This window comes from Lissotriton helveticus, chromosome 9 (assembly GCF_964261635.1).
Source record: "Lissotriton helveticus chromosome 9, aLisHel1.1, whole genome shotgun sequence".
Lineage (NCBI taxonomy): Eukaryota > Metazoa > Chordata > Amphibia > Caudata > Salamandridae > Lissotriton > Lissotriton helveticus.
Genome location: NC_136070.1, coordinates 923,368,573 through 923,392,583, shown reverse-complemented (window position 1 = coordinate 923,392,583; position 24,011 = coordinate 923,368,573). Strand labels below are relative to the sequence as shown.

At 42.1% G+C, this 24,011-nt stretch overlaps 1 protein-coding gene across 4 annotated transcripts in view; it reads left to right on the top strand.

Annotated features, from left to right (window-relative positions):
* Nucleotides 1-13,872, top strand: part of LOC144782007 (transmembrane protein 87A-like) — a 416,501-nt gene extending 402,629 nt beyond the window's left edge. For all 4 annotated transcript variants that reach the window (XM_078661114.1, XM_078661113.1, XM_078661112.1 and 1 more), the window contains 4 exons: nt 8,759-8,823; nt 9,766-9,818; nt 11,591-11,621; nt 11,710-13,872. In XM_078661114.1, the coding sequence (XP_078517240.1) occupies nt 8,759-8,823; nt 9,766-9,818; nt 11,591-11,621; nt 11,710-11,751 (191 nt within the window). In that variant the 3' untranslated portion in view covers nt 11,752-13,872. The remainder of the gene's footprint in view (nt 1-8,758; nt 8,824-9,765; nt 9,819-11,590; nt 11,622-11,709) is intronic.
* The last annotated feature ends 10,139 nt before the right edge of the window (nt 13,873-24,011 follow it).

Below are 24,011 nucleotides of genomic sequence, written 5' to 3'. Positions count from 1 at the left end.
ACTGATCTTTGAGGCAAATGTGAACTTTGAAACACCTTATTTATGTGACTCTGAGGATAGATGACCTCCTATAGCTTGTAGCATCTTGAAGGACGAAGGAATTATGGGGGACTGTCTGTATAAATTGGTTGGATTGATTTACAGTTTGAAGCCATTGTATTTTATCTATAGGCTCCCTCATAGGATAAGTTCAGTTTAGTAGCAGCTAAGGTCCAGATGTACATAAAACTGGTCGCAAATACTGCAATTTGCTTCCAGTATTTATGAAACCAGTGTGGTAGTTTGAAAACTGACCTGTGTACTAATAAGTTGGTTCACAAATTACTTATTCGTAGTAGGTCGCAAATCGACCTACCCCCTGAATATTAATGAGGTAGGTCGCAAATTGAAACCCACTATGAATCTCAGCGATCACTAGGATGTTGGCCTTCTGGGATCAGCAGACCGCCATGTCTGTGATTGCTTTTTAATAAATGAATATTTTTTTGTTTGTTTTATTAAATGCAGGCCACTTAAAAACGAAAGTGTTTTTTGTTTTTTTGTGTGTTTTTTTTAAGGCAGGTCAGTGGTCCATTTTTTAACATTCATAAAGGGAAAGGGGTTTGTAGTTGGTAAAGTATTAATGTTTTGCTACCAAAATTGGTTTGCAAAAAATTAATACTTCAGTCTAATTCGGTATGTGGAAAGGGTGCCCCAAACACTCCTCTTCCGAATAATGAATTGGTATTTGGTTGCCACCCTAATTGTGATTGTGACGTGTTACCGAATTGCAGTTTGGGTTTCATACATCTCAAAATGTTTTTTTTGTGCAATCAAAAAGTTTAGGACATCTGTTCCTTAGTCTTTACTGTCTGTCAATTTGCACTGTGTGAATTGAAGTGGTTACCTGAAACTGCATCATTGTGACCTGGAATCACCCTAAGTAAAAGCTAGTGCCACAAGATTCAGGCTGATTTTGAGTAATGGTTGGAACCAGTGCTACATTTATTTGGTGGCACTGGTAGGCCAAAGAGAAAGCTTTTAGCTACCGGGAGTGGGGGTGTAAGAATAAGTGCCCAGGCCCATTGTTTTGCTCAGTAAACTGCAGCTGAATGCCAGAGGTGCTGAGTACAAAGGCTGCATAGTCTTGATTCCATTTTGTGTCTCTTTCTACCACCTCCCGGCACTCCCTGCCCCTTTAGCTCAATCATTCAGGTTCTTTTACATTCCTGCTTTTTTAACTTTGTCCCATTGCCACCTCCTTTCCTCCTTTTTGTTCTTCTCACTTGCTCTGGGTCAAAATTTGTTGAAGAAAATTAAGGGCTGATCCCCAAAGATTAGTGCTGGTGCACCCTACCTGCAACCAATAGCTCAAATTTAGTTGTGTGTGTGTGTGACTCAACGAACAAGCTTGGAGTAAAACATGAGCTAGGTTACCTGTAAATAATACTACCACTGACCCACCGTGTGTAGCAGTAACAGCAACGCCGAAGGTGTTGTACTGTGATGTGAAAAAGAAACTACAGCTTTTAATGTTCTTTCGTTTAAAATCCCCTCAGTCGGGATACTGTCAGACATTTGTCTCGACCATTCCAAAATCCTGATTTTCCTATTCAGGCATAGATGTTCTTTGGATTGTTGCCTGTTGCTTGCTCCACTTTGGGCTGTTGGACAGATGTTGTCACATTTTCATTGAAAATGTGCCGGTGAAGAGAGAAATTCATGATAGACTTAATGATTGTGAGGCATCCAGGTCCTGAGACTCCAAAACATGCCCACATCACCACCTCTAAAGGGTTGTGGTTTATGAAACTAAGTTAAGAAACCTCTACAAGATACGTGGATTATGCAACTATGGGTATTGGGTCACTCATGTGAAGTAGAATTCTGTGCTTGACAAAGTCATAGATAGCCTCTTACTGGACAACGGATTAACCAGAATTATCATGCAACTATATATGTATTGATGACCAGGAGGTGCGTTGGACATTAAGTATCATATTAGTAGGAGGCTCAATTTAGTAAAGCAAAGTTGAATTTTGTAAAAACATTTAATAATAATTATTAGTTATCAGTTTCAAGTTTAGTTTTTCATCCAGCACATGTTTAGCCCCATCAAGGCACGCAGCCTAGGGCTTTCTCAAGACTTTCCAGATTCGTCAGTCTTTTAGTACTTTTAAAGAAAGGTCACTTCTTTAAAACAGCAGTTCCATTCAGTGGTGAGGAAACTATGATATGTTTCTATAGGAGATTGAAATGTCTTTGTGTTGCTAAAAGGGAATTCCTGTGGTTCCTTGGAAGTGTCAAGCAGATCTTTATTTACAATTATAGGTTGTGGTAGTCCCATAGGCAATAAAACTGAATACAGAGTGTGCATTTGGCTTTGAGCAATAAAAGTCTGCAGCTGTGCTTGATCCTTGCTATATACTGATCTCCCAGAGTAGGGTCAAACCAGCAGATAGGGAGCCACCCGTCAAAAGATTAGTGGCGAGGGTGCGAGGTGAGTGTAGTAGCACAAGACATATCGCACCCAGGGACACTAAAGTGTGTAACACATTGTATTGTATAGTGTATTTAGTACAACTGTGTGATTAAAAGTACTTTCTTCGACAAGATGCTCTGGGCTGGACATTTATTGTTTTATGTTTGTGGTTAATTGATGAGTGCTGAAGTCAGGCACCTCGGTACCTCCCTGAGAAGCCTGTAACAACTCACAATTCCTACCCTGAGAGTCAAGTGCCGAAAGGGGTTGTACTTGGCCAAGTTTACAGAACCATGGTAAGAGGAGCCCCAGGCTACCACTGACAAACGATACCAGTCCCTACATTTGGCACCCTGCTACTACAACAGAGAAACAAACCTTAGAAAGTATAGAGCTAAGATTAAAGGCACCCAGTAGACGATCAGTTAGTATATTTTGCTTATCACAAAGTTTAGAAGTATGTTGGTAACCATAAGCTAATATCTGGTGCAGAGTTGGTTTCAAATCCCTTCAACGTATATTCCTTGAACACAAAAATACCAGCTTAACTCGTATTTTAGTTGGACAGATTTTAATTTATATTACTTTTCAATTAGAACCACTCACGTACTAGGAAAGGACAAGACGAGTAAATATATGCATAAAAAATGTGCACAATAGTAGAGTGTCCCAAACAAGAGAAACCAAGTGATTCAGTAGAGAGGAGAAAACGGCTTACCATGTAGCATTTGGGTTTTGGTCTAAAATTCCAGCCAGAGTTTCCAGAAACGAAATAACGTAAGAAAACACTAAAATCTCGAGTCTCTATGAAAAAACAACAATAAACAAATGTTTCGCACTCGCTGTATTGTTTAGATAGCAGAAAATTCAATTTAGAACATGTATTATGCTTTCCATGTGAAACTGGTATATTCAAAGTTATTGTATACCAAAACACGAAAGGTCTATCTCAACAATATCGGGCATAACTTTCATTGCCAGTAGAATGGTGAGGTGGATACACTCTTATCTATATATCATGTGAGATGATGCAGCATACAGAATTTATACAATCTTAAAGGAAAACGCGCCCTAACTGCACTATCGGTCGTGTGTATTTTGCAATGCAGAGAAGCCCACACTGCATCATTACTTGGAAACGTTAATCATCCAACATTAGATAATATATTAATTGAATGGCACATTGGGTGCCTCTAAATACAAAAGCACAGGAGCACAAATTCCTGTAATAGTTACGGAATTGCCACCCAAGCAGAATTTGCGCCTGGCCTGTCACAAACAGCACAGGGCTCAAAGTTGTTAAAGTTTTAGGCCTAGATGTATCAAGCCTTTTGCGTCGGCCTTAACGAATCGCAAACTGACATTTTGCATCTTTTGGGATGTATGAGAAATTAGCAAAATAAGGAATCGCAAAAAATTGCAATTCCTTATTTTGCTTAAGCATTTAAGGAATTGCAATTTTGCGATTCCTTAAATGCCATGTATGAAACTTTTTTACATTGCGAATTCAGGTTAAGGAATCGCAAATTAACACCAATTTGAGGTTCGTGTTAATTTGCGATATCCTTTCAAAAACCAAAATATGACAATTTTGAAGGTGGCATGTGACACACATACACATGCCCATAGGGCATGTATGTGTGCCATATGCACACACATGTAAGTTTCAGGGGTGCAGCAGGGTGTCCATGAGACACCCAGCACCCTTGAAATAATTCTCAAATTGCGATTAGCAAATTGCGAATTCGCAATTTGAGAATTACTTCACAATCATTCCTATGGGCCTCCTGGCCCATAGGAATGCATGGGAAATTATTCCTTATTTGCGAATTCGCAAAATGCGAATTCGCAAATAAAAATTAATAAGGAATTGCTAAAAAAAAAGCGTTTTTTTACTTGCATTCCATTTTGCGAATTCTAAATAGCGATTCGCTAAAAATCGCTAATTAAGATTCGCAAAATGGAATCTTGATACATCTAGGCCCAAATGAGGAAAAAAAGCGCACCTGAACCTCAATATCGGTCAGGTATGTTTTTGAGTGCAGAACCGCTCATACTGTCACAATTACATGTACTATCAATCATGCTGCACTCGATAGAAAACAATAATGACTCAGTATCACACTGTCTCTCTTTGAATACGGAGACACAGGAACCAGAGTGTCTGTGATATTTACAGAGTACAACCACCCCAGCCCGAAGCACCAACCAGGTGTGTACTTAAACATACATTATTCCCATACTAAATAAAGCACACCAGCTCCTACTCTTTACTTTACATATGCCATTCAAAATGCAGTACTATTGAATTGACGAGTTGAAAGAGCCGAAGTGCATCAAGTTTAACCCATGTTATGTCATGTTAAAATTATTTGTAGATCGCACTTACACCAAGCGGTTTCATGGTGCTGAGAACGGGAGGGTGGCAGCGGAGTGATGACAGGAGCTTTACCCACATGGCTGTTATATTCACAACAAAGTACATAAGAAAACCATGATTAAGTTGGAATGTTCTAAATTAAATGTCAACGTTTTAGCCTCTTACCCGCTGTCAAATTCCAGTCAACTGTCTCAGCTTCTCCAAGATATGCACCACAAACAAGACGTTTGTCGTTTCTGGACGCAATTTAAATATCCACTGTCAGTTACATTAAGACATTCCACCTGCACCTCGAAAGACTGTTTCGGACTCCAAAACGAACAGTGGCCATCTTGTAAGGACACAACATTTAATCAAATCACTAAAGTTATATGGCTCTGGGTGTTTAGAAACATTCTTTCATAGCAATTAATCATTAAAAAGCAGTCAATATTACAAACAATTCACCTTATATAAAGTGTCAGGCTTCAAACATATAATATAGACTAATCTTAGTATCCACAGGATGAGTAGGCATGTTACTTAGATGATTGGCGGCCATCTTAGAATGTCTAATAACACTAGTTTTCTATATGTACAGCGAGTATCTCTAACACAAACCAATAGCCATACTGTATTTAGTGTGACTACAGCTTACATGAGTAGTGGCCAACTTGAGACGGTACGAAACAGAAATGTTTCGCCCAAAGAACACATTTGCAGAGCTTAATATTCATGCAAGTCTCCAGGTGAATGGCAGCCATCTTAAAGTGGCACGTTTCACTAGTTTCTTGTATAAACAGCGAGTATCTCTGCCATGCAACATTAGTCATATTGTCTAAAATATGTCTAAAGCTTAGCCAACTAGCGGCCAACCAAAAACAGTACGAAGTAGTAGACGTGCATGCAATAAACAAAACAACAGATACATATACTCCTATATACCTCCAACAGATGGCTAATCGTACTCTAAGAATATATTGCACCTTAATCTAAGTGTTAACAAGGAAGAAAGTATGTAAACAGCTTCAACAAACGACAACCATCTTGAAATGGCAAGTTATCTTATGAAAAAAGCAAACCAGAACAATCAAGGTGTAATCAACATAACGGCACTCCCAGGATAGGTAAGTGTGATTAGAATTTGAGCAGACAGTGACCAACTTGACGTTGCAAGTTGTGCTGATTCTCTTGTAAGGTAAAACAGACTACAACGGGCAAAGAGCATAAAAATTACCCACAGGAAGGACAGACAACAAATTCATAAAAATGACAAATTGTATATCTGGATCAGTTTGTCGTTCTGAATTTTCTTCAACCAGAATATGCAGGTAAGATGTCATACATCTGAAGAGAAACTGAAAACAAAAATAAAGGAAGCTCATAGGAAATTATGGAATTCATGTTCCTTATTCAAACCAAGTTTGGCCATTCGTAAACCGAATATCTATTTTGCTTCACATTTTCTAAGGGAACGTTCTCAATCCCCACCACGAGCATCAGCTGTCACAACATCAATCCCATGAAATTTAAAGGGACGTTCCTTTTCTCTATCGCATACATGGGAAGTCAAAGGGTAGGTAGTATCTCTATTGCGGCTTGCCCTAACATGTGCCACTATTATAAATCTATGTTCTCTGGCGGTACTTCCTATGTATACTCTACTACAAGAACAAATAATGGCATATGCAACAAATGTTGTCCTACAGTTGATAAAAGTATTAATATTGTAGTTCTATGTTGTTATTTTGGTTTTGTTAACAACTAACTGACACATAGTACAAGTAGTACACGTGAAAAAACGTTAGGTTGCTGTGGTAACTAATTTAGGGTGCTTCAATTCTGACATGGGGGCATGTAACTAGGACTGACAATGTCTTTTTTAGTGTGATCTCTTCTGTATGTAATCATTGGTTTGCTCTTTACAGCAGTCTCCAAACCCAAAACACCTGCTAAGAGTGTCCAATGTTTATTCAGTATTCGCCATAGCTGATGACTAGATAAGTTAGAAGATAGATGACCATATCTCCTATCTTTTTATGTTCTTGCTGGTCAACAGGGCATCTCTCATAAAGGTGGTCACCTTCCTTTGAGTATCATTGAGGTGATTGATATTATATCCTCTCTGTGCCATCCTGTGTTTCATAAGTTCAAGATTACGTGCACATTCATTCTCTTCCTGCAATTCCTCCTAATACGCAACATCTCACCAAAAGGAATAGCTTTGATGGTATTTGAGGGTTGGGATCTAGTCTTGTCTTCCTAATCATGTAATTCATGCATCACTCTTTTAGTAAACATCTCAATCCCATCAAATTTCATGTTTTAGGGGATGGACCGAACATGTCCAATTTTGGGGTCGCTATAGAGATGTTATACTGATTTGGAAAGGCTCTGTAACACAGACGGAAAGAGATTTTGACTTCCTCAAGGAGAACAACTGGAATGTGAAACTTACTATGAATTATGACAAAACAAAAAAGAACTTTCTTGATGTTACATTTTACATTTTTGACAAGATTCAGAGCAGGTTATTTCATAAACCTACAGCTTGTAATAGCACCCTGTTACCAAGCAGTGCACAAACCTCCAACACCATCAAAGCTATTCCTTTTGATGAGATGTTGCATGTTAGGAGAAATTGTACCGAAGAGAGTGAATGTGCCCTTAATCTTGAACTTATGAAACACAGGATGGTATAGAGAGAATATAATATCAAGCAATCTCAATGATACACAAAGAAAAGTGGCCACCGTTAAGAGAGATGCCCTGTTTACCAACAAGAACAAAAAAGATAGGAAACCCTAAAAACACCCTTATCACCATATGCCCTTGCCTACCTTTAAACACACCCAATCACCCAATTTCTTTAGCCCCCTGACCCCCCCACCCTAAAAACACCCTTTATTTGCCTGGTGGGAAAACAGAACTTTTTTCCCAGCCTGCATCTGTTGGCAGGGATAATACTGTCGATTGCTCCCACCCTGCTAGCAGAGTAAAAACCGCTCCTGCGGGTTGGGAGCAATCCGGGATCCCACTGCACCTGCGATGGGTGAATGCTTGGGAGCTGGCAGGGTTGCGGGTGCCATGGGCCCTCCCCCCTAGAGCCCCCAAAGAGGGACCTCCTGTGTGGTGCCCTGGGTGGGCAACGGGGTCACCCAACTTTGAAATAAAAAATATAAACATGACAATGCCTGCGCCTACATTAGCAGAAGGGCCATGGGGCTCCCCCGTGGTTTCAAAAAAGAATAATGTTCTGTGGGCCACGTGTGGGTTCCACATAGATAAAATAAAAAATGCAGACTGCTATGACCCCATAGGGCGGCTTGCAGAGGGCCGTTGGAGTCCTGTGGCTCCATTTGCGGACCCCTGGGACTGGAAAACCCAGAAAAAATGAAATAGCAAATAACATAACATGTATTTGCAAAGCGCACATTCACCCTTGGGTATCTTGGCGCTGAAAAACAGACGTTTAATGTTACCCAACACAATGGTACTCATTTCATTGACCTCAGATAGATGAAAGGCTGAGTGGACCCACTGGGATTTAAACTTTTGACCATAAGGTCGAACATAGGCCCCTGCAGTGGACGCATTGGTCCACTGAGCCACCAGACCCAGCAACCAAATAAGTGAATAATAAATTAATGTCCCTTTAACCTATGATTTTTTTGTGAATTTCTGAGGTTTTTTAAATTCTATTTCCTAACAATAACCTCCCTGTAACTTTTGTTTTTTCCACACGCACACCTACCTTGTATATACTTACCATTTCATCGTAAAGGATGTGTGGTAAAGGCATTGCTTTGTAATGCCCACGTTCTAAAGCCTGTTTCCCCTCCGACCTGCTGTCACAGTGATTGCATGTTTTGGTAAATGGCTTAGTTATGGATAAGAATGGAGTAGACACAGGCAAGTAACTTTTCTGTCTTTCACAGCTGAGGGGATGAAGATGAGGGGATCGAAGAATGAGCCCAATGGGATCCTGAAAGCCAGAAGTGTGGTAAGAGGCTTTTAAGAAAACTTTGGGGGGAAAAAAGCTGTGAGGAAAACCTCATGAGTGATCACACAAATGCAGTGTGGCATCAGCGTTGGTCTTGAATGGGAAGCTGAGAGGTCTAGTTGTTAGCATGGCCAAGGCCATAATAGTAATGGATAGTATGAGACTTGGGAAGTGGGAAACCCACTATGTATGTATATATGTATTTATATAGCACAAACCTAGCTTTGACGCAGTGAAGTGCTGTACATTCCATAAGGGAGAAAGTCGTAGGTAGTGGGGTCACACAAATACATTTTACACACATCTAGGCAGGCACAGAGAGATTGGGATTAGACCAGAATCGCACAACATTGGGTCTAGCGCTGAGGCGAGGATTCAAACCTGTGTCCTCGGGTCTAAAGGAAGCAGCTCGAGCCACTGGACCACATCTCTTCCCATAAAGTGCTCGGTTGGAAGCTCTGGTGCAGATTCCTGCTGTTTGAAGTATCTGCCTCCAAGGAGCATGACCAAGATGATGAACTTTTATTGTTTTTTAGCATCTCCAAGTCTACACCAAATGAAATAGTCTAGAGATGCAAATTTCTTAGATTTTTTGTGTAAGCTCTATAAGGGTTCTAATGAATTATAATGTGAATAGAGAGTAATATATGTGAACTCCATATCGTGTCTGCACATCAAATGTTATTTTTTGTTTTTGGTACTTACACTAACAAGTCTGATCATCAAGGCAGGTACTGTACATTTGCAGCAAAGGGCATAAACATTTATATTCTTATTCTAAGTTGCCAAGAGTGCACAAACACAGCTGTTTCCCAAATACTACCGATAGTTGGAGGGGATTCTCTTTTCTCTTTTTGTTGTCACTTAACCCTTTGTTTGCATCCGTGAAATCGGAGTGTCCCTTCTAACAGAAGATTGTTTTGTTTCCTCCTATATGTGCAGGATGAAGATTTGAAGTGGGTGGAGGAAAATATCCCGTCTTCTATGGCAGATGTGTACGTTTATCTTAAAGCGTTACTCATTAATTTCTTGCCAGAATAACAACGGTTCAAATACCTGGAGCGCTACTAGTGGGAAACTACAGGACACGAAGCAGCAATGGTTCACTAGTGCCTAGTGGTGTTGCATGCCAACCTGGAGCAGATTTGAGAGCCTGAGGCAAAGTCAAGTTTAAGAAATGTGCTGCAGTGTAATATTTTCCATAGCATTACTGGCAAAAGTTGAAGGAAAAGGACACCGCCAGTGGTGCCCAATATTATTAATGTTTAATGATTAGGATGCTCCCATCAACTTTACGTAGGTGACAACTTTACCATGCTCTTTACTTAAATTAACGGAGAATCTGCCTTGCCCAACCTCATCGGTGGTGTTATTTTAGTTTTTCTTCAAAACAACTCTTTGGTTTTGGCCGAAAAGCTACCTGAAAATGCTTTAGCTCTGCCTATGGCCATGTACAGCATCATATGGGATAATCATTTTGAAGAGCTCTGGAGTTTAAAACAAATGGGTGTAGGATTACCAGAACTGGTGAGGTTGACCAGGTAGGACATTGTACAATTGAAAAGCAAATCTGAAGTGTCAGCATTTCAAGGATTATACATTAGGTATGGGACCCTCACACACTGTGCTAATCTGTGGGTTCATCGTTTAAATCACTGCACCTTAGCTAAACCTGCCCTATCATTATCGGAAAGAGGACACTTCCCCTACATCTGACCTAGCTTCTCAGTTTGGATAGAATAGCACCTTTGCTACTAGTGACCTCTGGGGGTCTTATTGAAATGAGTGAGGCTTCCCTGCATTGAAATGATATCATCTAGTACATTCCTGCTCTGGTATATATGTTTTGTACAACCAGTATCTTAAATAGTTCTGACCTTAAGGGGTAGAATTGGAATGAGCACTTCTCCTCTAGACTTGCCTCACATAATACTATGCTGGCATGTAAGTCTTGCAAAACCTGTGTCTTCCCTTGGACTGACCCCTAGAGTTAATATTGAAATGCCGGTATCTCCCCAAGTCTCGTCTTGCACTGCCAATATGGAAACCTCGGAGCCATGAAGTGACGAGATTATCACTTCAGTTAATTTAACTAAAACTATTTTAACTAAAATAACTTCATTTTAATAAAACAGTGCTGTACGGAAATCAGTTGAAACCTTTATGAAGCAAGCGGGCTAATTTATGAACCCTGGTTTTATCGCCTTTCCATACACCAAGCTCAGGTAGGAAAAATGTGCCTTAGTTCCAGCAAATACATTAGCACACATGATAATACATATCTCTAACATTCAACTAATACATTAGGCATGACCATACTTCTTACAATAGAATACTTTAGATCTCAGCATTCAACAGGAAATACAAGAGCCAATGCAACTGAATACGTAAAGTAATACTGTTGAGAGACTGAGAATATCATGCTGTGATCCCTGAGATATTGGTGTACCGGTGGTGTCTAGTACATTCCATCAACAACAATAAAAATGTTAACATGTTTAGGTTATATAATCATTATAAATTACCTTCATGAGAATCAAACATATTAATTAAAATAAAAAAAGAAACTCTTAGTAATATATAATTTGTGTTTAACAACAGAACTTTTGGAGCTGTTCTCAATTCTTCCAAAAATAGTGGTTTCTTGAAACTGTCACTTCTAGTGACACTAAGATAACCTTTCACGACTATTTGCTGATCTATAGAAATGCTTGACTCCTCACGTTCAATTTTCCTTCTGAATTTATGTTTTCTATTTATTTTGCAGGGTCCTACCTCCTCTGCTGGATTCTGATGAGGTACACTATTTTGCACTGCACTAATTGCTTTGTAATCTTTTTTGCACTAGATAAGTTATACTGACTTCTCCCTTTTATTTACATTTAGGAAATAGTGACGACAAAGTTTGAAATGTCAAAAATGGAATGAGGTTGAAGATATTACCTTTGGAGTATTTTTGGATCAATGCATCATACGCAGATGGATTTCAGATGGAAATGAATGCAGGGTGCATTTGTACATATTTGTATATGTTAAGAAGAATTATTTTATTACCTTGGCACTTAATCTGCTTTGCAGCACACCAAAAGATTCTGGTGAACCATTCATGATGGGAGCGTACGAGGAAGTGGCAGGAATTCCTTTTTGCTTTACAATTTGCTAAGAAAAAAAGCCTGTTTCAACATGTTTTTATACACGCCGAAGGATTACATTTTGAAATGTTGCAAAATACTATTTAACAGTGAACTTTGTATGCGTCATAAAGTATATTTTACAGAGATCTTTGAAGACAAATGTGAGACCAAAGTTTGACTAAAGCCCGTACACACTTGTGAGAAATTGAGTAGAGAACCCCAATAGAAAAGAGGCGTGTAGCCCATTACACACGTTAAAACAAGATTACGCCATGCGCTGTTGAAGAGAGGGATCGAGATAGGCACAATTGACAGGATGATTCACTGTCACATTATGTGATTGTGTTGTGTATTCAGGGCAGACATCTTGCTAGGGCATTATCGGGAGTCATGGTATGTGTGGCACTGAAGACCTCTCCCAGTGACTTATTGCATGAGACAACATAGACCATTGTCTTGGAGTGTGGTTAAGTGTTATTACAGGAACATATTGATAAGGTGTTAGAGAAAGTGCAGGTGTGGTGAGAGATAACATGACCAATTCATGTCTGCTGTGAGGTGGTAAGAAGAGAGGAGCAATATTAGGAGGTGGTGTTATAGTGGTGGAGGAAGCATTTAAGGTGTTAATGTGAGATTAACAGTATTGCAGAGCAAGGTGTTAGTTTGTGAGACATTGAAAACAGATGTGATGTATATGTTTAGTGGGAATGAAGTGCCTTGCAAACTGCTATGGTCTGGGAAGAGTGTGGTACAGATGTGGAGCAGCTTACGGTTTTATGCATCACTTTCTTTAATCTCCATGGATAACTAATTTTCTCAGTAACAATTCCAGTGGTTTTAAGTGTTCACTTTGGATATTGGGATCTTTAATGAGTGTCGTTTATTTCTTTGGCTTCAATTAATTGGGATATATTTGGCTTTGTTCCTTTTGGGCTTGGTTGGCATTCCCCTCGCCCCAACCCATTTATGATCAGAAATATTGGTTCATGTGTTACTTAATGTCCCAGTCCAGGCATGCTATATTACTCACCAAGTATTATTCAACGATACAAGAAATATTTTGAGTAAAGATTTGCATGTTTTTCCATTGCCACATTAATACAAGTACAGTTGTGGAAATATGTCTTCATGCTGTATATCCCTTCATGTGCCATGGGCGGTTGTGATCACCTCAAGGGCCACTGAGAGCATTTTCTTTTGTTTGCACTGCTTGTACAACGAGGGAGTAGACTTGGCATAACTTCTGTACACATCTCAAGTTCCATGCAAGAATGCATCCTTTTTGCCTCCACCGTATACCATGGATATCTATCTCCCATCTGCACATTCATTATGTGTACTTTTGCCTTGGAAGTCATTCATGGATTTTCAAATTTCCCTTTCCCTCTAAGTGGTCCCGATCTATTCAGACTCTATGAAGTTGACTTTTTCTGTGGTAGGTCACATGAAACACGCATTTTTTCTCTTCACAGAGAAGCCACAGGCCTACAGAGATCTCAAGTGGGCTTGAACCTTAGTCACTGTGTCTGCCTGTTATATCTGTAGCTCAGACTTCTTTCTGGCTACATTCATGAGCACAGCTAGAGGATAATATGGCAAGCTAGTGATTGTTGAAATATACAATAGCACTCAGATATCCCAATTTTTCATGTGTCCAACTCCGCCTGAGCAATGAAGAGGTCAGCCCTAGCAATGAAGAGGTCAGCCGGTGGCACAGTTCTGACTTTAGCCATAAAAATGCCAGAGAGACCCCACTTTGGCTTTTTCACAGATTTATGCAAACCTTTTATGGTGGGTTAACGGTGAAGGACAGCAGCTCTTGTGTCTACTTGACTATGCACGCTGGTTACAATGTGGACATCGCGCAATGACGTAAAGTATATATTTTTTTTGTATTAAATTCCATCATGTGAAACTTGCTGTGGTCTTTCTTTAGTGTCCTGGTGTTTGATTGTAGATGATAATGACTTGTCAGTAGCACAAGGAAAATGCAGTGAGACTGCCAAAATCAGTGAATCGCAAAGTGTCTTTTTAGATACTATGGGGTCGATTAGGATCGCGGACGGACTTGAGTCCGTCCGCAACCCCTGAGGAGGAGGGAACGTCCGCATGGGCTGCGGCGTTCCCTCCGATCAAATTAGGATGTGACCGCCAGGGTGGCGGTCACATCCTCTATCTCTAACATTGCGGCGGGTGCAGCTTCAAGCTGCACCCGCCGCAATGTAAAAAATCCATGCACAGCATTTGCGTGCACAAAGCGGCAGGCACCGCGCGGTGCCTGCTGCATTGTGCACGCAAATGCAGGGGGGTACCATAGGTACCCCCCATGTGCACCCCCCACCCCACCTTCACCCAGGGGGCCCGCAACGGGCCCCCGAAGTGAAGGTCCGTATGCTTTTCCACGGCGGTAAAGCCGCCGCGGAAAAGCATATATTTTCAGACATCCTAATATGCCTGGCGGTGTCTGATAGACACCACCAGACATGTTAGTGCTTTTCCGCCGCGGTCGCCTTCCGACCGCGGCGGAAAAGCGGCGGACAGATTATCAGACCCACCAGCCATCCTAATTTGGCGGTGGGTCTTTGGAGTCTCCGCCGCGGTTTTTCCGCATCCTCCAGGCCGGCGGACACTTCCGCCGGCCCGGAGGATGCGGAAAAACCGCCATCCTAATCAGCCCCTATGTGTGGTTCTGACACCTTGAACGTTTCAAAGTGAGAATGGTTTAGTTGAGTTGGATAGAAAGGCACAAATGAAGTAAAAGAACAACTAACTGAGAATCTTTCATGGTAAACTGACAGTTGAAAAAAGACTAAGAAAGAATAACTAGACTCTAAATGGAAGTGCCCTTAAGGTAAAACAGGCTCTACCGAGAACCGTTTGTGTTTTAGCAACAGTTAACATGGATAAGTAGTATGCTTAGGATCGGGGAGGGAAACTTGCATAGTAGAAAAGTCTAGGTCCTCATATGTGCTATTCTAAAATACAGGTAAACAGTGTTTATTCTCGTCTTGGATAAAACCTTCTCCAAATAGATCTTGATTGGCCTGAGTACGGTCTGAAATGACCAATATAAAACAAACTTAGCGCCTGGAGCCTTGTCGGAGACTGCAGTTGGGTTCTCTATATTCGTAGCATGTGTTGGCTGCAGATACACATGCCATGCACACTCCTGTCATCTCGTGTTTGGCCCGGACTCTGTAAGTTGTGTTCCTCTAGGAAGTTTTATGGTCTACGTTGTGCGTCCTCTCTCCTCCACCTCGAGGTATTGTGCACGTTCAACAGCTCCCGGTTTCGACGCCTATATAGCCTACGGAGTAGAAAGTGCTAAGTGCGCACCTTCAAATAAATTTCTGGTAACAGTTATATTTGAGCGCTCAGCATGTAAAGGTTTAAGTAATAACCATGTCTTATCCAATCGGTGCTCAGGTATGAAGGAGGTAGGTTACCTCTACCACAAAAGCAAATCACAAAGGTGATTACAGTACTATACAAGTTAATACCGAGCACTCATTGTCCATAAACAACAGTCATCAAATTCGTCTAATTTTCCAATTTATTTTCTTCATTGAAAAATGTTTTCCTTTTTTCAGTAGTCCAGAGTATTCTGACGCAGCCAACACGTGTTTCGTCTGGTCTATGTCGACCTTGACTTCTTCAGGGCAGCAACCCAAAAAAAATAAAGATATACAAATTCAAAATGGGAGAATCCCACATCTAGAGATCAATACTATCTCTTCAAGTATACACAATATATCAAATTAAAACTGTACATAGTTAGTCTATACCAATCTCTTTCATTAAAAAGGGGGGCAAAGACTGAATTCACATTTGAAACACTTCATGGTTATAAACGTCTAAATGTACCACTTATTACATTGCTAAATCAAATTTTCAATAGGTCATACACAGTCTAAAACCAAGTTATGTAAAATAAGTTTTTAACTAGATGAGGTCTATTCAAGCTGTTGTACACCCATACAATATGTTAAGGACCAAAAGTTAGTTCTAAATTCATTGTCATTATTGATATCTCAATTTCAATTGAAGAAGGGCTTACCCGTCAGATGTTACATCTTCTAAGTATTAACGTATTTAGAGTTCCTGAGGGTACAGAAGTCTCTAAGAAGACAAAAGTATGTTGTCTATCTGTATCAAATTCTGTCTGTTAACTATTACGTCTTATGATTATTAGTGCCGCATATATCCTCACCTTTATAAATATACACACATTTCCTTCTCTCTAAAATACTCGTCGTGTATTATTTACTCACCTAAGTTCCAGCGTTACATCCCATTAGCTGTACGAGGACGTCACCTAAAAAGTAAAATTGTATTATCTATCTGTATCAGGTTCTGTTTGTCTACTTTTACGTCTTGTGATTAATAGTGCCGCTTATATCCTCACCTTATATATACACACTTCCTTCTCTCCCAAAATTCACGTTGTTATTCAATCATAATTAATTCTCCATGTACGATACGTAGATCCTCCATGTATTCATACTCGTCTAAGTTTCATAGTTTTAATCCTATTAGGTGTACGAGTGCGTCACCCACAATTCAAATGCATTTATAAATTTTTAGTTATCTATACTCTCAAATAAAATGTAGATAGTGATTCAACCTAAGTTTTAGCTCACCTGAGGTCTCGGATACACGTGAACGTCCGTAGCGTTCTAATGGGATGTAAAGCTGGAACTTAGACGAGTAAATAATACACGACGAGTATTTTAGAGAGAAGGAAATGTGTGCATATTTATAAAGGTGAGGATATATGCGGCACTATTAATCATAAGACGTAATAGTTAACAGACAGAATTAGATACAGATAGACAACATACTTTTGTCTTCTATCTTAGAGACTTCTGTATCATCAGGAACTCTAAATACGTTAATACTTAGATGATGTAACATCTGACGGGTAAGCCCTTCTTCAATTGAAATCGAGATATCAATAATGACAATGAATTTAAAACTAACTTTTGGTCCTTAACATATTGTATGGGTGTACAACATCTTGAATAGACCTCCTCTAGTTAAAAACTTATTTTACAAAACTTGGTTTTAGACTGTGTAGGACCTATTGAAAATTTGATTTAGCAATGTAATAAGTGGTATATTTAGACGTTTATAACCATGAAGTGCTTCAAATGTGAATTCAGTCTTTGCCCCCCTTTTTAATGAAAGAGATTGGTATAGACTATGTACAGTATTAATGTGATATATTGTGTATACTTGAAGAGATAGTATTGATCTCTAGATGTGGGATTCTCCCATTTTGAATTTGTATATCTTTATTATTTTTGGGTTGCAGCCCTGAAGAAGTCAAGGTCGACATAGACCAGACGAAACACGTGTTGGCTGCGTCAGAATCCTCTGGACTACTGAAAAAGGAAAACATTTTTCAATGAAGAAAATAAATTGGAAAATTAGACGAATTTGATGACTGTTGTTTATGCGCACATTCAAACATTCACCTGTATCCTGTGTTTTTCTCCTGGGCACAAGGAAGAGGATTGCGCAGTCTGCGGCTTATTTAAAAACAAAAAAATGCTTCGGACCAGCAGAGATAGATGCCTGGCACACACCACGGTGCTAGCAGCGGAGGCCGAGTTCTCACACAATAGCGAAGAAGATATTGAGACGGGTGCACGAACAGTAAGTGGATTAGTCATCGCCAGCTCACACTAATGTCACCTCCGATCCGTCATCCGGGGATGAACTGAAGATGCTCCGGTGCAGGTCGAAGACCTCACGCTGAAGACTCTGGTACCTGGGTGTGTCGGGACCGAAGACCAGGACAATGCCAGACTCCATAAGAACTGTTTGTCCACCTCATGCCAAGATAATCTTGCACACACCTCTCCCACCACGCCAGGGTGCATCATATCCCTTGGGCTCAGGCTGACATCGTGAGTATGGCTTGGAGCCGAGAAGGGAAGAGAATGTTCTCGATCGGGCAACCAGGCCAAGACAAGGGGACGGCTCCAGCACCACACTAGCACTGAATCACATATCGGCGCCGAGGGATACTTCAGCACCGAAGTGTTCCAAACAAGCTTTAACTACGGAAAAACTGTGAGGTCCGAAAAAATGCTCGGCATCAACCAGCTCTGAATCCAAGCAGGCCTCGACTCCAAGAAAGGAGAAAGAATATGGACATGCTTTTGGACAGAAGAAAAGTCATGCTTCAGGGGTAGTCAAGTCACACACAGTTTCAGCTACCATTTCACTGGCTCCAAAGAAACATAAGATACAGACTCAAATGCCACCTGAGGAAGAGGGAATGTCTTTGAGGGACTGCACAAATACATGCAGAAAAAAACACAAAGACTCTGCCAAAAAACAGCACAAAACTAGTATATGCCACAGCCTCCACCTAAAAGAGTTGCAGTTGAGCATAGGGCCACAAGCCTAATGACTTGTAGTCTGCCTGACTCGCCAGAAACATACTCACACTCAGCAACACAGGAAGAGGGAGATATAGCTATCCAAGATATTGAGTCAGAGGAGGTACATGAAGACACCCACCACAGCCCTGACCCAAGGGATAACTACGATGTGGTTTTGCCAGACGCTGAGGCATCATCACCACCAAATGACACCTTGACACCTTGTCCTATCACAGTGCCATCCAAAGAGCAGCAGAGTACCACAAACTTCTAATGCTTACCACACAGGAATAGACTGATTTCCTGGTAGAGACACTATTGCGCACAAAACGCACTGTGCAATACCTCCATGTGACCGGATCAATCTTAAATGTCTCCGAATACATATTCAAGGACCCAGTAAACTCCAGGGTGCTGACACCTCGTAATGAGTGAAAATATAGGCCTTCATCAGCAGACTCCCTAGTCATCACCACTGCCAGAAAGAGAGCAGCATTACAAGGCACTGGAGAGGCTCTTCCTCCTCACAAGGAGAGCAGCCAGAGTGATGCCATGGCATAAGGGTGGCAACAGGGCACGCCAACCACTGAAAAATTGGCAACTCTATGGGACTACACTCTAGATACAGCAGAGCAACCTGGGATGAAATACATGTCCTCCTGCAACATCACCCAGAGGAGTATAAAAAACTAGGAGAAGAGTTGGTCAATGAAGGAAGGCGGATATCAAATGCAACAATCTAATATGCACTAGATGGTGCGGACACTGCTGCTTGAGGCATCAATTGCTCCATCATGCGTACGTAGACGCACATGGTTATGCATCGCTGGGTTCAAGCCGTAAGTGCAGCAACCCATTCAGAACGTTCCCTTTGATGGGGAACACCTCTTTGGCCCAATTGTAGATACACAGCTAGAGAAAATAAAGAAAGACACAGATGCTGCAAAATCCATGGGTGCCTTACAGGCAACACCTCAGAATCTATAGTTAAGTCAAACCGGAAGATGGAAAAAAACACAAATGAACTAGGCAAAAATTAATATTTAAAGACAATTATCTTTCATATGAATATAACCAGCGACACATGATTGATGCAAAAAAGTATAAATGCATTTTATTGGATTAATCAAATTTTATCAGAGGAGATAGATCAGAGTTCTGAATACATTTTTCTATGTATATATATATATATATTATTTTAATGATATACATTTCATCAAGATAAATATTTAGACACAAATATACGTGCAATTGTTCATATAAACAGATCATACAAATAAAATCATAGATAGAATCCTAGACAGAGACTGAAACGGTAATTAGCTATTGGTGAAGACAGTGCGGTATAATAAAAAAAACTACGCGCGTTTCGGCTTGTAGGCCTTCGTCAGGTTACCGTCTGTTGCAGAAACAGCCCATGAAGAGGAAGTCTATATGATAAAACAATCCTGGATTCAAAAAACAGTAACGGAAATAGGGTAAGCCAAATACCCAGGCCATAAAGGGAGATATGGATGCTTCTCAATGGCAATGAAAAGGCAGAAGTCAGTAATAATGTTCTAAAAAAAAAAATGGTAGTGCAGAGTAGCGATGACTTAAAACTCGTTGCGGTAGGCAGGATGAGAAAAGGTACGCTACGTAGAGGATAGCAGTACGCTGCAGAGCATGACATCCGTATAGATAGAGGGGGTTCTATCACAGAGTGGAACGCCGCGGGAGCTCGGCGTGTGACGTAAATCAAGCATCCATATCTCTACCTATTCGTGACGCAAGTTGATTCGGGTCTCAAGTTTATCTATGCGCCTAAGAAGCCTGCATCCTTGGATCGAAGTTTTTGCCGTTATCGCGATCTTCAGCCAGTAGATATACATCCCTTTATAGCCTGGGTATTTGGCTTACCCTATTTCCGTTACTGTTTTTTGAATCCAGGATTGTTTTATCATATAGACTTCATCTTCATGGGCTGCTTCTGCAACAGACGGTAACCTGAAGAAGGCCTACAAGCCGAAACGCGCGTAGTTTTTTATTCTACCGCACTGCCTTCACCAATAGCTAATTACCGTTTCAGTCTCTGTCTAGGATTCTGTCTATGATTTTATTTGTATGATCTGTTTATATGAACAATTGCACGTATATTTGTGTCTAAATATTTATCTTGATGAAATGTATATCATTAAAATAACATATTCGCCCACTACTACGAAGCCCTTTATGCCGTGTGCCCCCCGGTGCTTCCCTCGCTGGCCTGCTGGCGGACTCCGGGACGTCACTGCCTTGCCTTCCCAGGGATGTGGCGGACACCCTGGATGGCCCGCTTACCGCGGAAGAAATCCACGGGGCCATCACTTTGCTTCATTCCGGCAAAACACCGGGACCGGATGGTTTCCCTCAGGAATACTACACCGCGTTCCGGGACGATTTGGTGCCCCACCTGACAGAGCTCTTTCGCCAAGTGGTGGAAGACGGTTCCTTCCCTCCCGAATCAGATGTGGCGACCTTCGTGGTTATTCCCAAGACACACCCGCCCTCCCTAGACTGCTCCGCCTTCCGGCCCATTTCCTTGATCAACACCCAGCTTAAGATATTCGCCACAGCCCTAGCCCAGAGGCTTCGTCCCCTTCTGCCTGAACTAGTCCACCCTGACCAGTGTGGCTTCATGCCGGCCAGAGGCACCCGACACTGTATCCACCGTCTACACCTGGCCCACCGTCACCGGCTCTCCCCTTATCTTGCCCTTCTCCTTCTCGATTTTGAGAAAGCATTCGATACGGTGGACTGGGGATACCTGGGCGATGTTTTGGAGAGGTTTGGCTTTGGCCTTCCCTTCCGCCGCCTGGTCCGGGTCCTCTACCATGGCCCCAGAGCCCGGGTCCTCGTCAACGGTAAGCTCTCCACCCCGTTTCCCATCCGCAGGGGCACCCGCCAGGGGTGTCCTCTTTCCCCCCTCCTATTCGCTTTGATGATGGAGCCCCTGGCGGCGCTCATACGCCAAGACCCCCTGATCCACGGCTGGCAGTGGGATCGGAGCCAGACGGATACTATAGCCCTGTACGTGGACAACGTGCTGCTCTATCTAGCTGAACCGGAGTGCTCCGGCCCCAGAGTACTGGGAGTGTTGACGGCTTTTGAGCAGGTTTCTGGCCTCCGCCTTAACCCGGCGAAGTCCACCCTAATCCCCCATCACCCTTCCCGATCCTGCTTCGATTGGCAAGCTGTGATTCCCCCTCCGTAAGCTCTCATTTAAATACCTAGGGGTATGGATAACCCTCCTGCCTGAACTCGAGTGGTCCCTCAATTTTGCCCCCTTGGTCACCCGGATGAAACATGACCTCCTTAATTGGCAATCCCTCCCCCTCAACCCGTTGGGACGAAGTGCCCTTTTTAAAATGATGGTCCTCCCGCGCTTTCTATATATTCTACAAAACACCTCGATCCCTCTCTCCAGCGGCTGGTTTCGAGAATTGGATAGTGCGCTGATTCGATTTTTATGGGGACAGGGGCGCTCCCGCTTGTCTCTCTCGCACTCCCTTATTCCCTCCTTTGATGGCGGTATGGGCGTCACAAATCTGTATGCCTTTTACTTGGCCACCAAACTAATTGTGATTCATGACTGGTTCGCGGGAGGGTGGTCGGATCCCTCCTACAGGCTGGAGCTCACAGTCCTCGACTTCGCGCGTCTACAGGGTTTCCTTTATGGTACCCCGATCCCCCGGGACCTATCTTCAGTCACCAGATCGGTCCTCATGGCCTGGTGCGCTGCACTTCGTCTGGTGCGCTGGGACTGGAAATTAACCAGACAGACGCCCCTTTGGTGCGGCACATGGCTAAGCGAGACCGCGGCCTTGAAGGGGTTCCGCCAGTGGGATCTTGTGGGGGTATCCCTACTTGGCGACGTGTGGGGTGGGCGACCACATACGTTCCTTTGCTGACCTGCGGCAGCGCCACTCACTTCTACCCTCCCAATTCTACAAATATCTACAACTCCGCCATGCTCTTCACACTCAGCTCCCCACGCCCACTTCCCTGCCGGAGTTGAGCCCCCTGGAGGCCCAGGTCATGATGGGGAACCTGGGGAAGGGTGGGGTTTCCCGAATATACCGTACCCTAGTTAACAATTCCCCTGCCTCCCTTGACCACCTCAGATCTAAATGGGAGGAATGGGTGGGCCCCCTGGATGAAGCAGACTGGCGAACGGCCCTTATGGCGCCCAGAACCCTTACTACGTCCTCGAAATTACGCCTTGTCCAACTTTACTTCCTTCACACAGCGTACTTGTCGCCAGTCCGACTTTATCGAGCAGGGGCATGGCCCACCTCGGCATGTCCCCGCTATGCTGGTACCCAGGCTGATTTTATCCACATGGTGTGGCTTTGCCCCGCTCTGGAGTCCTTCTGGAAGGGGGTTGAGCGAGAGCTGACGAGTGTGCTAGGTTGGGTGGTCCCCCACGACCCGAGACATTTGCTCCTTGGGGTCTTTGATGGCTTGGATGGCTCTCGAATGGATAAACGCCTCTACGGAACGGCGCTTGCGGTAGCAAAGAGAGACATTGCAGCCCTATGGACCCAGAAAGCACCACCGACTCTGGCGAAATGGAGGAGGGGGTGGACTGGTGTGGGGCCCAGGAGGAGTCCGTCTTTGAGGCACGGGGCTCCCCGGAACTCTTTGCCAAGATCTGGGGGAAATGGTTTGGCGTGATACCGCCATGATGACTTTGACATTCTGCCGTCCTCATTGAGAACCAATACCTCCATTAATGCATGTTACTACGCTATGTGATGTTGTGGGAGGTACATGGGACTGTCTTACAGATGTAAATGACTTAATGCGAATGTTTTCTTCAAATGTTTCAATAAAAAATTTGATTATCAAAAACATATATATATATATATGTGTGTATATGTATATATATATATATATATATATATATAGATAGATAGAAAAATTTATTCAGAACTCTGATCTATCCTCTGATAAAATTTGATTAATCCAATAAAATGCATTTATACTTTTTTGCATCAATCATGTGTCGCTGGTTATATTCATGTGAAAGATAATTGTCTTTAAATATTAATTTTTGCCTAGTTCATTTGTGTTTTTTCCATCTTCCGGTTTGACTTAACTATAGACCTTTTCTCAACTGCATTTATTTCCCTATGTATAGTAAGTCTATTCGTTATATAGGGGGTCCCCTTTTTTCAAATTATAACACCTCAGAATCAGCAGCCTTTTCAGTGTTGCCAAGGGAGAGGGGCCGCCAAACCTTCTACTAGCGACAGTACCTCATACCAACACCAACAACAGCAGTACCATCAGAAAAACCATGGGTACTTCAGAGGCTGATAGTAAAATAGAGGATAAAGTTGAGGAACACCCAATAAGGGAGCAGACAAGAACACACAAATGGGAGTGCCTCAAACCCCCAATAATTGTATTGTAGAGCTAGTTCTCTTTTTTTTCTGCTCCTTTCACAAAGCGCACATAATTCTATGATGTTGATCCCAATATGCTCTTCTCTAAGAACAAAATAACATGGGAGCAGTAGTAGTATGAAGTCTCAAAACAATTCTCTTTATTATTCTTCAAAACATCAATAAAACAGCCTGGCCAACGGGTTTTAGTCCTCTGAAAGGACTCCATCCGGATTTATGCATTTCTTTGCAGC